Genomic DNA, 17,226 nt, shown 5'->3' with positions numbered 1-17,226 from the left:
GACTCAATGGACATGAGTTTGAGCAAGCTCTGGGAAATGGTGAAGGACCGGGAAACCTGGCGTGCTGTAGTCCTTGGTGTCACAAAGAGTTGGACACAACTGAATGACTGAACAAAGAACACTGTGTAAATATCAGACATGTTTAAATTCTTATACCAAACAAGTTATTTCATTCATCAAAGAAAAGATCATAACACAACTGCAAATCAGATTTTCTTCCAAATACTTTTAACAAGTAAATGATATTACAATGTCTGAGACGAGGCATAAAATAATGCTAAGCAATAAGCCTTATGAAACAGTGACTTCAGGAAAATAGAGCAGAGCTGGACTTATTAAATAAAGAGAGGCATAAAAATATGGTTAAAATAAGCAAAATCTATCAATCAAAATCTATCTATTAAGACCAGCCGAGGGCTTCCCCAGTGGCTCAGTTCGTAAAAAACTGCCTGCCAACGCAGGAGAAGCAAGAGATATGGGTTTGATCCCTAAGTGGGAAGATCCCCTGGAGAAGGAAATGGAAACCCACTCCAATATTTTTGCCTGGAAAATTCCATGAACAGAGGAGCCTGGCGGGCCACAGTCCATGAGGTCGCAAAGAGTAAGACAAAACTAAGAGCACACGTGCACACATCACATTAAAATACATTATTTACATCTCTCCCCAGGCTTAATGTTCCACACTGGGACTAGGTTACCATGATCATCACAACCATTTAACTTCTGATTACATAACTTAATGTCCAATGCCATCTCACATACCTTGTAATTCTGGTGAGATTCAAAGTTGGAGAGTGGAGTATTGCATGCAGTGGAAAAGGGCATGACTTTCACACCTCTATAAACAAGCCCTTTATCATAGAGTTGTTTGAAGATCCACCTGGCAAGTAAAGAGAAAGAATTTTTCAAAATCTACATCAAAAAAACCCTGTTTTCCCAAATACAAACATTTATGCCAGTCTAGTTTCCATTTGCAGAGTATCGGACAGGCAAAGACATACAAACACATGTCTCTCAACTGGTGAATAGCTGGTAAATTATAACAGATCAGTATAATGAGATTTTATGTAGACATTAAACCTGGAGAGGGAAATAATAATCCACTCCTGTATTCTTGCCTGGTGAATCCCATGGACATAGGAGCCTGGCAGGCTACAATCAATGGGGTTGCAAAGAGTCAGACACCACTTAGCGACTAAACAACAACAACGTAGACATTCAAAGTGCTAGTATCTGTTGACACAGAAAGATGCTCATGACTTGATGTTGACTGAGAAAAGCAACTGACATCATATTGTACAATGAGGTACCAATTATGTAAAACTATACATATCAGTATACATATTTATATTTTTAGAGATGTTAAAAAAATAGGTTTCCACCAATGTATTAACTTACAGTTGGGATTTTAGGTTTTTTTGTTTTTCTTCATACTTTTCTGGTGTATTGTTTAAATTTCACTATAATGGACAGTTTTACAAAGGCTTAAGTAGAAATAATTGGGATTAGAACCAGATATCTCTCCTATAGTCAGTCAAGAATATTTATTAAACACTTAAACATGTTGCATTATGCTAAGTGCACCAAGACACTGCATACCAGTCATCCCAGGTTCTCCTGTGGTGACCAGTCACCTTTCCCAGATGGATACAAGAATCCATTTGGTGGGAATCCTTACTTAATTCTGCCTTTATTAACCCACTTTTGTAGTTTGAGTCCTAAGTACTCAGAACAATAAATGAATTAAATTCTCTCCCATATGCTAAAATACATTTTTGTGAAAAAACTGTGCACAAATTTTCATGGTAATCCTTGACTTTGAATAAAGTCTGAAAGCCTGGTGTCTTGTAGCAAATTTCCCAAGTTTAAACTTTAAATTAAATTATATATCCTGATTCAAGTACATTCACAGGAGACCAGAGGAACTGTCAGATTTGATATCATTAAGATCCAGATTCAAACCTAAGAGCCATATAACTAACCCGCTGAGTGATCTCAGACAAATCACAATCACTTGCCTTTACCTCCAACAGGGTCTAACCCCAATTCACAAGACTTTCTGAATCACCTGGAAAAACTGATATGGAAGTACTTTATATATACTCAAAAGTACCAACTCAATCTAAATTATCATCATTAATGTTATCATTTTAAATGTATCACCTATTATTATTTTTATATTCACACTAGGTTTATGTGCCTTATTTATATGCCAACACATTCCTCAGGAATAACTAACATTCTAATACTAACAGGCTTTGAATGATTTTCCCCCTGACTGAAATGTTTTAATGTAAGTAAAGAATACGATGTGCCGGGGGCCAGCGTGAGGAATTCCGCCCATGGCAAAGGTCATGAGGAACGAGGCTTGGAATACGCAAAGGCGTGATCAAGCCTCAGGAAACCCCCTGTTCCCGAGCATCTAACCCCAAAGCCAGAGTCTGTTTTATGCTCTCACCTACACCTCTGACTTTATGGGGGACTCTCCCCCATAACCGTTTCTCTCAGAGAAGGAGTAAACGCGCAGCTCCAAGGCAATAAAAATTCCTGGGTATGACAAGAGTGTTTCAGCTTACGGACTCCTCTGAAGGTTATCTAGCCCACCTGTATAGGTTTGTCCGGCCACATGTGATTGCTTACAGCCTCCCAACCTGAGAGGCATGAGATGTTTTAGATTTACTAAAGGCAAATTATTTTGGGGAGTTAAAAATATTAGTATAGTGTGTTGGTTAGGAATTATTTGGTGAAGGGTTCTTCATTTGTTGTGTCAATAATTGTTGCCAATTCCCTGCGCTGGGTGGGACAAGGATGTCTCAGGTCAAACCTCTCTGCTGACAGACTAGCTTGTGTGACAGGATTATCCTTACTGCTGCCACTAGGCACATGATTGTTTACTACCTCTCAACCATAAACAGCACAGAGAGTTTTGGAGTATTTTGAGAGTCTTAATTAGCATAGGACTTTTTCTTCTTGTTGAGTCAATGATTGCCGCCAGGCCTCCATATCCTTAGGCACTTGGGAATATATTAATCAATGTATTTGGAATATAGCAAAGGGAAATATAGTAGTTTTTGATGTTAGCGATACTAGACTTTTTGAGTTAATGGATTTTCTCTTTTGTAATAGATCACTGTAATTATAAATCGCTGTGTCCTTGCTATGTAAAAATGTAACTTTATCATATCTTAAGACTAAATAGATCTTAAGGGGAGCATTGGTGAAAGGATTTTCATTTGTCGGGCTGATGTTTGCTGCTAAATCTCCATGTTCCCTACCCTTATAATGAATATAACTAACATATAGGAGAAATAAGTATTAACCTTTAAGCATATAGGAGAAATAAGTGTTAACCTTTAAGACTAATCATGTTAACCTTGGGTTAAATAAATTCCTTTCTTGCTTGTAACTCACTACACCCTCACCCTATAGGAATGTAACTTTATTTGGAGGGTGGTGCCTGGTTTAAGAAAAAGCACCCTTGGAAGAAATAAGTTTTTTGGTTATCAGAAAGAAAGGATCATAAAATGTCAGCAGGTCTCATTCATGGCCAGAAGATGATGTAATATCCCTAAGACCTTTTTTTTTAATACATTTATGTGAAGCACCTGATTTTGATAAAGGTCAGGACTGCTGACCCCTGCGTGACTCTGTATTCATCCCTATGTGTAACAAAAGGTATATAAGCAAACCCAAAAATAAAGAAATTGGATCAGTTTCCGGAAAGACTGATTCCCCCAGGTCGCTTCTCTCTTGCTCCCGGTTTTTCTGGCTGAATTCCCATCTGGAGCATGGATGCTATTCCACGTAATCCAAGTTATTCAGCCTCCTTTTCTCCACTAATCTTCCTACTACACTATCCATTTCTAATCTCTCTATATCTGTGATTAAATATGTATTTTTCCAAAGACGCCGACTCCGTCCCCCCACCTTCGAATCACCCTGGATCCACCGGGGCTGGACCCCGGCAACGATGTAAAGCTGCGGTAGCACTAGCAGTGTGGTAGCACTAGCCACATGTGCTCATTTAAATTTATTAAAATTAGAAACTCAGTTTCTCAGTCATACTAACCACATTTAAGTGCTAAATACTTAAATGCTGATCTAGAACATAAAGAATACCTTCTTTCTCAGATATTTAACAGAAACCCTGCTTTTTTACAATGCACTAGTCATGAGAACTCCAGCTAGTCAGTGAAATAGGAAGAAAGCTCCTGTCCAAAGTTCCTGCCTTGTCAAGAGTATTTAATCAACTTCTACACTTGGATATATGGGTCTCGAGATGCACTCACAGGGGTACATTAGAGTCAGAGGGTCTGAGAACTACCCTAGATATCTAGCTCCTCAAAGGACATGTGCCAAGCATTTGCAACAGATCTTGACTAATAGAAATGTTATCAGAAAAAAAAAAAAAAGGAAATGTAATCAGGAAGACAGGAAGACAGTAAGAAGCACAAGCACTTCAGTGCAGGGCCAAAAAAAAAAAAAAAAGTATCCTACAAAAGATCTCTGCAACTCACCTGTAATTATACATAACTTAACAAAAGTAGGACTTCCTCAAGGTCTGAGTTATGTACACAGGGCATTGTGTAGCCATAATAACTGTTTGCCAGCTAATGATATGTAATGATTCTCAGACTACTATAGGAAGCTCAAGTTAAATTATCTATCAAAACTGGCATTGCAACAATTCTTATTTACAGGTAAAGGAAACAAAATTAGTTTTGAATCTGTTAGGAAATAGTGACTGCATATATAATTTCTCTCAGTAAAAAATTCAAGTACACATCAAAAATTCAAGTATCATTAATACCTTCTTAGAATCTAAAATATACTGAATTCAAAAATAAATTTAGGGGTAAAAGGAATGAATAGTACTATAGAATTTCAGGGAATATAAATACTCTGCATGATACCAGAATTATGGAAGTATGTCATCACATTATCTGTCCAAATCCAAAGAATGTACAAGAAGAGGGAACCCTAATGGAAACTCTGGACTTCAGTTGATTGTGACCTGTCAATACAGGTTCATCAATTGTAACAAATGTACCACTCTGGTGGGGGATGTTGATAATAGAGGAGGCTCTGTATGTGTGGAGGCACAAAGTATGTAGGAAATGTCTATATCTTCCTCTTTTTATCTTTTTAGAGCATTTTTAGGTTCACAGCAAAATTAAGTCTTTAAAACACAAAGAAAAAACAAATCAATTCCCAAAGATTTCAGGTAACCATGAAACAAGCTGATTCATATTAGAGCATCTCTCTACTAACTAATACAATAAAACAGTTATTATATTTATACCATCAAATAAACTTACCAGACAGATTCCATGAATTGTGGATACAGAGTTTTGTAGTCATTGTCAAAGTCAATCCATCGGCCAAGTCTGGTAATAGTAGACTTAAAACATGTGAATATTAAAAAAATAGGAATATTAGAGTTTTTAGACGACATGTTACTACATAGCAATTATCATCATTATATATGATGATTTTGGAAGAACAATCAATGGTTCAAGTAAATCTATATTGTAAACAACACATTAAAGTCTACCAAAGCTACCAAATGTCAAACACTGCAGATCTAACTGTTGCTGGCATGAAATTAATGAGTCATAGTATGATAAGAAGAGTGGGCCATGGCAACCCACTCCAGTAACTCTTGCCTGGAAAATCCTATGGACGGAGGAGCCTGGTAGGCTGCAGTCCATGGGGTCGCTAAGAGTTGGGCACGACTGAGCGACTTCATTTTCACTTTTCACTTTCATGCATTGGAGAAGGAAATGGCAACCCACTCCAGTGTTCTTGCCTGGAGAATCCCAGGGACGGGGGAGCCTGGTGGGCTGCCGTCTATGGGGTCACACAGAGTCGGACATGACTGAAGCGACTTAGCAGTAGCAGTATGATAAGAAACAGGGTACTTACTAATTACAAAGGAAAACCTGAAACTTGACAATGGAGAAACTTCACAGAATCGCCTTAGTGAACATTAACAATGCCAATGGGACATATCAGCACTGCGTTCCTTCTGGTATGACAGACTAAGAGGGCTTGATGTTACTTCTTAGGCATTTTTGCCAAAACAGTATAACCTAAACTGAATCATGAGGAAATAACAGACATTGAGGGAATTTCTGTATTCTTTAAAAGTGACAAGGTCATGAAGACAAAAGATTGAAGGAATGTTCCAGATTGAAGGAGACTGCAGAAATACAACAACTAAATGAAATCTGTATTCCTAGACTGGATCTTGCATCAGAAATAAGAGTTAGCAGACAACTGGTTAAATCTGAATAGGTGTATAATATTATATCAATGTTAATTTCCTGATTTTGATAATTATACCATAGTCATTAAAGGTGTTAGCTTTTGGGAAGTGGGTGATTGGTATGCTGCTGCTGCTGCTAAGTCGCTTGTAGTGTCTGACTCTGTGCGACCCCATAGACGGCAGCCCACCAGGCTCCGCCATCCCTGGGATTCTCCAGGCAAGAACACTAGAGTGGGTTGCCATTTCCTTCTCCAATGCATGAAAGTGAAAAGTCAAAGTGAAGTCACTCAGTCGTGTCCGACTCTTTGCGACTCCGTGGACTGCAGCCTACCAGGCTCCTCTGTCCATGGGATTTTCCAGGTAAGAGTACTGGAGTGGGGTGCCATTGCCTTCTCTGGGGTGATTGGTATAGATGCTCTTTATACTATTTTTTGGGGGAAAAAGGAAGCCCACATGTATATTACAATCATCAGGACTTTTTCCTATTAGTGACCAGGCAATAAAGGTAGATTCAGGAAAGTTAGGTTAGGAGAAAATTAAGGAGCTTTGATTTTTAGGTTGGTGAAATCAAATTTCATTATAACAATAAAAATAAGTTTTGAGCAGAAAGAGCACAATAGTCTTGAGAGAAATAACTTGGCAAGGTAAGTGGAAAGAACATGAGCAAGAGACCAATTATTAGATTGTTATAGAAATGAAGATAATGGTGGCTGAAAGACGAGGCTGTAGGAATGAAAAGAAATGTCTAGATAAGAGATATTAAGAAAGGTTTGCTTGAATTTGACATTTGAACAGGTCATGATGACTAAAATTTGAAGTCTAGAAGACTGATACCACTGGCAGGAACAGCAAATTTGAAAAAGTGGTAAGATCATGAATATGGGAAAAAATAAAAGCCAGACATGTTTTTGAATTGTACAGGTATCTGTACAGTTGTACAACAATCTGAGAGGCAGGGAGGAAAGGGGAAGTTGAAGACCTTTGTTTCTAAGCCCATCAGAATTAAGAGAAGACAACACTCTGCCAGACTTGATAGTTATACTTAAATGTATCAGCTGTGGGAGGTCTATGACTAGAAAAGCAGTGAGCAAGATGGGCATCAAGCTAATATAAGGAGTCCAAATGTGAATCATTTTTAACATCTAAATTTTAAAATTGCAACATTCAAGTTAATCTGTTTGCTAGGACAGCATGATTCCTGTCATACACTGTGGGTAGGTAGGAGATTAAATTTGGAAGATCAGGAACATAGAAATCAGAAAAGAAAGGGCTCAGCTTAACAGTTTAGGTAATGAAGTTGAAGACGGAAGCTAAACAGTCCTTTAAAGAGGACAGTCAACTTTGGGTGCATGTCATAAAAAGCACAAACGATCATAAAGTATTTCAACTCCCCTTTAAAAACTAGTTTTTTAAAAAAATTCTACTTAAAACAACCAACTATACCTTCCATTCAGCAGAGTATCGCATCACAATTGCTCGGCACTGACTGTTATACTCTGCAATCCCCAATTTGGCTACATCCTCTGGTCCTCTGATTCCCAGGGTCTTATCAATTTCATATTCCTGAAAATTTGCAGTAAGATTGTTAACATCCCTGTCCCATGAAATAAATGCAATTCAACAAAGCAAGAAAATAAAAGGGATTTAAAAAAATTAGTTCTCAGAAAATCTATAGAGAAAATGAACTGTACATAGTATTACAGAAATAAAGTTGAAGAATATCTGATTATAGTAAAAATTCATATTTTAACATATTATATATAGAAATATAATGCTTATTTTAAAATATCAGAACATAACACGGCTGATGACTCAAACATACCACAGGTAAACCATGACAATCCCAACCAAATCTTCTGTCAACGTGAAACCCACTCTGGTGAGCATATCTTGTAACTATATCTTTAATTGTCCCTGCAAGTATATGTCCATAGTGAGGCAGTCCAGTTGCAAAAGGAGGCCCATCGTAGAAGGTAAATCTAAGAGGTAAGAAAAATTTGTTGTTACTTTAAAATAGACAGCAAAAATTAAGACAGAATTTTATTATAGACAGCTCCTGTAACAGTAGAGTCTTTGGGGAGAAGAAAAGCTGCAAGGCTAGGAAACTCAGAAACAACTCATTAGATATCTACTGGAGGCCTTGCATTCAAAAAGGCTAATTATGACCATTTGGAGAGACCTGCATTAGACCATCCATTCTTCATTTATTAGTTCTATGAGCTAAAGGAAATTATTCATCCTGATCATAATTTAGATCATCTGTAAAACTGGGCAAAAAACACCTATTAAAAGGTTTTTTGAGCAGAAGTGATACATGATAAAAACAGTAATTAAAGAAAAGACTAGTTTTTAGGTGAATGAAGAATAGAGGTAGGAAGAACCCCAATAGGAAGCTACTACACTACTTGTCTAAATGCTTAAATGAGAATGGTGATAATAAGAAAAGTGGAAAGGAAGAGACTTGATATATAAACTATCTGGAAGACCTCTTTAAGAAACTGAATCTACCTCTAGTAATTAAGAACTCATTCATTCAACATGTATCTACTACTGAGATATATAAAGAGGTAGGAGATTCTGAGAAATGATTATTTTTAGCCTATACCTTTACCAAAGAAATTCACATACTTTGGCCTATGTTTTGATTGCTTTAAGCATTCTTGGAAACAATTAAAGTCAGACCAAAACTGCAAGATTTTCTCTTCTTCAGCAGGAAAATTGATATTTTCTGGAACTTGTTGAACCATTTTTGTCACTGCAAGAGAAATAAAATTTTTTATTCTCAAAGGAGAAATCTAGGAATAACAGAATACCATACTTTAAAATGAATGTTCCTATCACTAGCCATGATACTACATGGTACTTTAAACTTTTTAAAGGTAAAGTTTATATACCATCAAGTTCACCCTTTTAAAGTGTACAATTCACTTTTACCTTTTTCTTTTTAAAGTATATACACAAGACTGTGTAACCACCACCACTCTCTAATTTCAAAACATTTCATCACTATTCCCTCTTCGGCCTTCAAAAAAAGGCTAATGTACACATTAGCAGTCATTCTCCATCCTTTTCTTCACTAGACTTCTGGTGACTGTTCTGCCTCCTTTCTAGATCTTCCTATTTTGGACATTTCACATAAATGAAATTACGTATACACAGACTACTGGATCTGGCTTCTTTTACTTAGAATTATGTTTTCAAGGTTCATCCATCTTGTAACATATACTCATACTTCATTTTTCATTTATGGCTGAATAATAATTCATTTTACAGATATGACACTTTTTCTTTATTAATTCCTCAGTCCATGGACATTAGCATTGTTTTCACTTTTGGACAGGGCAGTTTTTATGTGGACATAAGTTTTCAGCTCTTAGGTAAATACCTAGGAGTGAAACTGCTGGGTTATGGTAACCACATTCAACTTTTTGAGAAACTGCCAAAATGCGTTCCAAAGCTGCGGTGTCATTTTACATTGTCCTAGAAGAGAGTAAGATTCCAGTTTTTCTACATCTTCACTCCTTATTGTCCATCTTTGGATTATATGAAATCCTAGGTGGTATGAAGTAGTATCTCACTGTGCTTTTGATTTCCATTTCCCTAATGATTAGTGATGCTGAGTTTTTTGGTCATTTTATACCTTCTTTGGAGAAGTGTCTATTCATCTTTTGCCTAATGTTTAATTGGGCTGTCTTTCTACTGCTAAATTGTAAGAATTCTTTTTTTTTTTTAAGAGAAGAAATAGAAGTATTTTCTTTATATTATCGCCTACAAATTGCTCAGGCTTACATTTTATTTTTATATCTGTTATCCATTTGAGTTAATTTGTGAAGTATGTAAAGTATATGTCTAGATTAATTATTTTGTATATGGATGACCAGTTGTTTCAGCACCATTTATTTGTTGAAAACACTGTCCTTCCTTTACTGAATTGTCTTTACTGCTATGTTGTATAGCAGTGGTGAGAGAGAACTGTTTGTGTTCTTCCTGATCTTAGTGGGAAAGTACATAGTTTCTCACCCTAAGTATGATGTTATTTGTAGATTTTTGAGATGTCACTTGTCCAATTCAGGAAATTCCATTCTAGTCCTATTTTTCTGAGTGCTTAAAATCAGTAGGTCAAGTGCATTTCCTGCATCTCTCTGTAGGACTGCATGATTTTCTCGTCTGTTGGCTTGATGGACTATGTTAATTAATTTTTTAATATTGAACCAGCCTTGTATACTTGGAATAAACTCTACTTGATCATGATGTATAATTATTTTTATGGCTTGGTTTTATGATTTGGTTTTTATTCTATTTTATTTGACAGAACTAAAGGACTAACCATGAAATGGCAAATACACAAACTGATTAAAAATAAAATTAGGGAATCTAATTAAAATTATATGGAAATTCAAGACCAGGGAAAATTTAAATCATGCAGATCCTTGGTCTAAATTAGCAACACTGATTCAAAATATGACTATCAGCTTCCTGGCAGCCAGACGATGGATTAAAAAGTCAAAAGGATATTGATTTTGCACATAAGTGAAAATCTATAGAAAATGAGATTTATGCCACAGAGGTCTGAGTCACACACGGAAATCAGTGATCTGTTTAATTAATATTTTTAACATTAGAAAAAGTTGTTTGTAAAGTTTGTTACAAGCAGTATTTCTCCTTTTGTCCCTCCTTCATTCATTTTTGAGATGTGAGAGTGCCTTTGAGTTTTATATAGGAAAAAAAATAAGGAAAGAACATGTGTGCCATTTAACTCAACTATCCATTTTCTGATTAGAGTAAGCCATTCGCATGCGTGTGTGTGTGTGTGCTAAATCGCTTTAGTCACGTCCAACTCTGTGCAACCCTATGGACTGCAGCCTGCCAGGCTCCTCTGTTGATGGGATTCTCCAGGCAAGAATACTGGAGTGGGCTGTCATGCCCTCCTCCAGGGAATCTTCCCAACCCAGAGATTGAACCTGTATCTCTTATGTATCCTGCATTGGCAGGCAGGATACATACTTACTAGTAGTGCCACCTGGGAAGCCCAGAGTGTGCCATTAAATATTATTAAACAGAAGTTGAAAGGTATTTTGGATCTTCAGCTCTTGTCATAATTCACAGACTTTCAGGATGGCTGCTGCTGCTGCTAAGTCCCTTCAATCGTGTCCGACTCTGTGCAACCCCATAGACAGCAGCCCACCAGGTTCCCCTGTCCCTGGGATTCTCCAGGCAAGAACACTGGAGTGGGTTGCCATTCCCTTCTCCAATGCATGAAAGTGAAAAGTGAAAGTGAAGTCGCTCAGTCGTGTCCGACTCTTCGAGACCCCATGAACTGCAGCCCACCAGGCTCCTCCGTCCTTGGGATTTTCCAGGATGGAGAGAGGCATTAAAGTCTGTGCATTTACTGATGTAGGAGTCCTACTGGATCAGTGACAACCTTATTAGAGACAAGTTGAAACTTAAAGACGTTATATCTGAAGACTAACAGATCTTCAGATATCAACACATTTATGTCAGTCACTCTTCATGCTTGTAAGGCTGGTCCTATTATTCTAGCATCTATAAAAGCTGACCGGAGTAGACTCACCAGCCCTTCCTCAGATTAAGGAGTCCAAATCTACATTTTAACAAGATCTGAGTGAATTAGCATGCACATCAAAATTTAAGTCCTTCTCTTAAACTGTTCTGTTATTTTATCTAAACATTTTTCTTTCTTTTTTTTTTTAAAGAAAATGAGAGTTAAGCTTTCTGTGAAGATGGCTTTAAAGTTTTATAAAATTTCCAGTGAGCCTCTGCATCTCCAGAGATTAAGAACCACAGCATTATTAGGCCAAATATAAAGACCCCATGTAATGGCACTGACTATTCCAGGAAGTTTCATGTATCAGTGACCGGGCTATGGCGGCTGCTGAGGAGAAACAGCCCCCATGCATATATCACAGGATTGCTCTAGCCCCTCACATCCACTGGAGAGCTGTACCTGCACAACAGCATCCAGTAACCACAGGGCTTGTGGGTGAAAATGGGAGCAGAAAGAGGAGGGGGATTAACCTTACCAGGTCATGCTCGGGGAAACAATCTCTTCTTCCTTTCAACTATAATTCAAGATCTCCACTATCTTCCCTATTCCATGACTCCTGACCTCTTTAGCCTCAACATCCTGTTCAGTAATTTCTAGATACACTCCTTGACCTTTACTTGTGTTTATCTCAACATACCTTGGAAAAGCACACACAAAAAATTTAAAAATAAATCTCATGATCTTTACCACACTTGCTCCCATTTTTAATATCACTGTTCTAGTAGTTCCACTATTTCTTCCCATTACCTGAAATTTCGGAGTCACCTTTAATACAACCAGATGATCCCCATATCCAACACATCACCAAGTTACATGGGTCTGACTTCTAAGTCTAATTCTCTATTCCATCTTCCTCATTCCCAGATCTTCATAACTTGTTACATTAAGTCAAATTTAACCCCAGTGGCGGGTCCATCACCAGCCTTTTTAAAGACAACTTCTATCTTATTAACATATAAGCCAGAGAGGCAGGCACTGGAGAAGGAAATGGCAACCCACTCCAGTATTCTGGCCTGGAGAAGCCCAGGGACAGAGGAGCCTGATGCGCTGCCATCTATGGGGTCGCACAGAGTCGGACATGACTGAAGTGACTAAGCAGCAGCAGCAGCAGCAAGCCAGAGATATACTTACACAAATGTGTAAAATATGTACAAAGATATCAGCTGAAGCACTTCTATAGACAAATATCAGGAAATAATTTAAATACCCATGAATAGGTAATAGACTAAAATAAATTATGGTACATCAATGCCATGCAGGCAGTAAAAATAATAAACCAAAATATGTAAGCATACATATTACTTAAACATACTGACAAACAGTGAGTCACAGTTGCTGATAGTAATTTATACTATATGCAATATATTATTGTCAAGTGATTAGAAAATCTACATATATATACTAAGTCTATGTTTAAGCAATTCTGTACTTAATTTAGAAGGCTACCCACCCAACTTAACAATGGCTATCACCAGAGAATAGGATACAATGAGGAAAGTGTGAAGGAACATATTTTTATTTACTTCATATTACTCGGTTTTTATTATTTTTGAGTAGGTCATTAACTTTATCAGGTGTCCCTGGTGCCTCAGAAAGTAAAGAATCTGTCTGCAATATGGGAAACCCAGGTTTGATCCCTGGGTAGGGAAGATCCCCTGGAGGAGGAAACGGCTACCCACCCCAGTATTCTTGCCTGGAGAATTCCATGGACAGAGGAGCCTGGCGGGCTACAGTCCATGAGGTCACAAAGAGTCAGACACAACAAGAGAAAAATAAATACTATATATCCTGCACACCACCTTCCTAATGGAAAAGTTCTAGAAGTACCATTTCTGTATTAAATATATATATATATCCAGTGGTTCCTTACTCCCAGCGGTTTCTGTTCAGGCTTTTTTCTGGGGCACCATGATCTTACCTACAATTCCTGCTCCTGACCTTTTCTTTACTCTTAAAAAACTCAAGCTCCAAACTAAATCACATTCTTAGACACTGCTGAAAAACAAGACTTTTGGCTAACATAACTGCTTTCCAGTATCAGGCCCTTTCTCTTAAGTACTCTAGCACTAGTTAGCATAAATGTACTCTGCTCTATGGAATTTACCAATCCAACTTTTTCAAAATTAAATATCCCCCTCCCCAGCATCTGTTCCTCTCCTACACATCAAGGTTTATTTATATCGCATTTCTCTCCAATTCAACTGTAAATTTGTCGCTGGCAAAAGCATTTCACTAACCTCTTACTATTTTATGTCTTACTGTGTGCTTACACAGCATAGGTGCTCAAAAATATGTAAATGAATCCCTTTGTCAGCATCCTTAGTGATACTCCTTCCAACTGATTTTCCAATCTATCCCCACTCCATGGGCTCCTCTTGCCAAGAATGATTAAGAGGGTTGGCTTTGGAATGTGACGGTTTTGATGCCACAACTTAGTATGTGGCTTATAGGAAAAGTTATACAACCTTTAAATTTCAATTATATCATCTGTAAAATAAAGGTTGTAAATACTCGCAATGCTAATTTAAGATTAAGTGAAATCGCAGCAATCACTTGCCATCTATGTAAACTATTACTACTTCTTTGTCCACAAATGCTACTCTTACTGCCTTTGCCCAGTCACTAAATCATCTTCCCAAAAAGAATTAGAGTGCAGTCTACATTGAGCTGCCTCCTGTTCCCTATAATTCACTCTTTAATAATCACTTATGAAAAGGATATTTTATCCACTATTTTACCAATAATTTTTAAAAGCTCATTTTATTTACTAAAATCCCTAAATCAACTGCTTTGCCTCTAGTTTCATCCTGCCTTTCTTCTCTGCAACTCCTGAATGAATGCAAAAACTAATATTGTCCGACCTGAAAACAAAAACAAAAACAAAAACCTCATCTTCCTTCATGTATTCATTTCAAACACCACTTCACTAAAGAAGAAAATCATTCATAAGGCTGGAAGTTAAGCATCGTCTCCCACTTGTTCTTCACACAAAACTACACTGAATACAGCAACTCCTCATCTCCTCAATCACACACAACCTAAAATCCTGCTATACATTACACTACAGTCCTCTGCACCTACTCCTCCAGTTACTATTCATTTTCAGGGCCAAATCCACTGTAGTTCCTGAGAAGCCGCCTTTTCCCAACGAACAACTGATCCTCATCTGGGCCCTTGGATTACTGTATTAAAGACTGTTAGACTGGAGACGCCGCGCTTACTTACGTCCCTCTAATCCCAGACACCCAGCAATACATGCTCATTTATGGGAACCTAAGATGCTAAAGCTGAAACTACAGTACTTTGGCCACCTCACGCGAAGAGCTGACTCACTGGAAAAGACTCTGATGCTGGAGGGATTGCGGGCAGGAGGAGAAGGGGACGACAGAGGATGAGATGGCTGGATGGCATCACTGACTCTATGGACGTGACTCTGAGTGAACTCCGGGAGTTGGGAGTTGGTGATGGACAGGGAGGGCTGGCGTGCTGCGATTCATAGGGTCGCAAAGAGTCAGACACGACTGAGCGACTGAAGACTTGATTTGTTCTTATGAATACCTAGACTTTCAAGTAATTTCGTCCACCTTCTGAACTTCTCCAGTGAGCTCGATCACACCAAATTTTCTGAATCACTCAATGGCTCAAGTGTTAGTTACCAGGATCCCAGGCTGAAGCTGGGTAACCTGCAAGGTTTATAACGCTGGGTCGAACCGCTGAGCCAGGATTGGTACCTAGTTGGATTCTTCAGCCCCATTTAGACCGTCTCCCAGTCTTTTCCTTGGAAACGGATATGCACGTACTAACCCGTGGCCCCCAATAAACATTAAAAATAATTCTTGTAAACCAGAGGGGACCGTGGGTCTCCGTGGGCAGGAAGGGGCGTATCTGAGGGGCCCGTGGGCAGGACAAGGTGACCTGAGGAGCCCCGCGGACAGGACAGGGAGTAACTGAGGGGCCCCACGAGCAGGACCGAGCGTACCTTAGCGGCCTCCAGAACGGCGTAGCTCTGAAAGAAACGAGTCTACGTCTTGTCCGGGTGATGCAATGTCCAGACAGCGTGAGGCTAAGAGGAAGAGTCCCGGTTTGCCACGGCCAATCAGAGCCCGGCATTTGACACCCAGCAACAAGCCGGACGCCTATTGGCAAAGTGGGTCTCCAATCACTCCCACCCGTCTTTCCTAGGTGTGCACTGTGAAGCTTGCGGTCTAGTCCCGGGCGTGACGGCTATACCTTACGTTCTTAAAGCAGCTAGGGCAATGGTGGAGGACGCGACCATTTTATAGAACGGAGACTGATTGGGAGAGGCACACAGGAAACATGCTGTGCATCTTGACAAGGCGTTGTTCCACAAGATGTTTGCCTTCATCAGACAGACTGTACACGGAACAGATGTCTATTTCCCCACGGGTAAACCAAATGCAACGCCAGGGCCTCAGTTACGGTGTGGAGCCATGAGTGCGCAGTGGCAAGGCTGCTTTACTAGGTGATACTAAGGAAAGCAAGCCTAGACATTAAGGCAATATTTTTTTAGTGTAATGGAGACCTGCACCAAAGCACCTTGGAGTCTGCAAAAATGCAGAGTCCTGGAGCAAAGACTAGGCTTGTTAAGTCTCTGAGATGGGCCGTAAAAATCTTCCTGTGGAATGTGCTCAGGTCTGTGCAACTCTTTGCCACCCCATGGACTGTAGTCTGCCAGGCTCCTCTTTTCATGGGATTTTTCAGGCAGAGGAATACTGGAGTGGGTTACCATTTCCTCCTTACGGGGATCTTTCCTACCCTGGGATGGAACCTGTGTCTCTTGCATCTCCTGCATAGGCAGGCTGATTGTTCACCACTACACCACCTTGGAAGCCCATTTTAACACACATTCTCGATAATTACACTCCTCACTAAAATTCTTGACCTGCCTATCTGATGAGACCCTCCAATATCGCAGGGAAATACAGAGGCCACAGAACAGTCGGAGAGGAGCTGAAGCACTAGAGGTCAGTGCAGTTCACGGAAACCTTTCCTTTCTCCTTGAGTGCCACCTGCAGAATTCTCATGAATTGTACTGCAGAAATAATGGTAAACAAACATACAGAGAGATATAACAAGAAAGGAAGAAAATGCCTGACAACCAGCTTTATAAGTATTGCATCTTAATGTTTCCTGTATGGAAAACAAAATTATTTGCCTATTAATCTGCTTACTTATATATTTTGAATCTCCCCAGCACCCTATGGGTATGTTGATTAAAAACGAAAGGGAATCCAGAGCCATGCAAAGGACAGTTGATCTCAGCACTTGAGCCAGAATATGAAGAAAACTTCAGCCCTTGACAAATTGAGAGTTATTCAGTGTATAACTGCTTCAGTTCAGTTCACTCACTCAGTCGTGTCCGACTCTTTGC

At 38.9% G+C, this 17,226-nt stretch overlaps 1 protein-coding gene and 1 non-coding gene across 3 annotated transcripts in view; both read right to left on the bottom strand.

Annotated features, from left to right (window-relative positions):
- IARS1 (isoleucyl-tRNA synthetase 1) overlaps positions 1 to 15,924 on the bottom strand; it is a 79,157-nt gene extending 63,233 nt beyond the window's left edge. For both annotated transcript variants that reach the window (XR_011254247.1, XM_069575686.1), the window contains exons 1-6: positions 15,814 to 15,924; positions 8,897 to 9,023; positions 8,091 to 8,247; positions 7,712 to 7,831; positions 5,319 to 5,401; positions 763 to 880 (exon numbers count right to left, since the gene is read on the bottom strand). Coding sequence is in view for 1 of the 2 variants with exons in the window: in XM_069575686.1 (XP_069431787.1) it covers positions 763 to 880; positions 5,319 to 5,401; positions 7,712 to 7,831; positions 8,091 to 8,247; positions 8,897 to 9,015 (597 nt within the window). In the remaining variant the exon portion in view is untranslated. The remainder of the gene's footprint in view (positions 1 to 762; positions 881 to 5,318; positions 5,402 to 7,711; positions 7,832 to 8,090; positions 8,248 to 8,896; positions 9,024 to 15,813) is intronic.
- LOC138434939 (small nucleolar RNA SNORA84) lies at positions 12,131 to 12,263 on the bottom strand. Its single transcript, XR_011254995.1, has one exon. It is a non-coding gene; the product is annotated as a small nucleolar RNA SNORA84 (small nucleolar RNA).
- Positions 15,925 to 17,226: the final 1,302 nt, after the last annotated feature.

This window comes from Ovis canadensis, chromosome 2, assembly GCF_042477335.2.
Source record: "Ovis canadensis isolate MfBH-ARS-UI-01 breed Bighorn chromosome 2, ARS-UI_OviCan_v2, whole genome shotgun sequence".
NCBI lineage: Eukaryota > Metazoa > Chordata > Mammalia > Artiodactyla > Bovidae > Ovis > Ovis canadensis.
The sequence above is the reverse complement of the archived record's forward strand: the minus strand, read 5'-3'. Positions and strand labels throughout refer to the sequence as shown.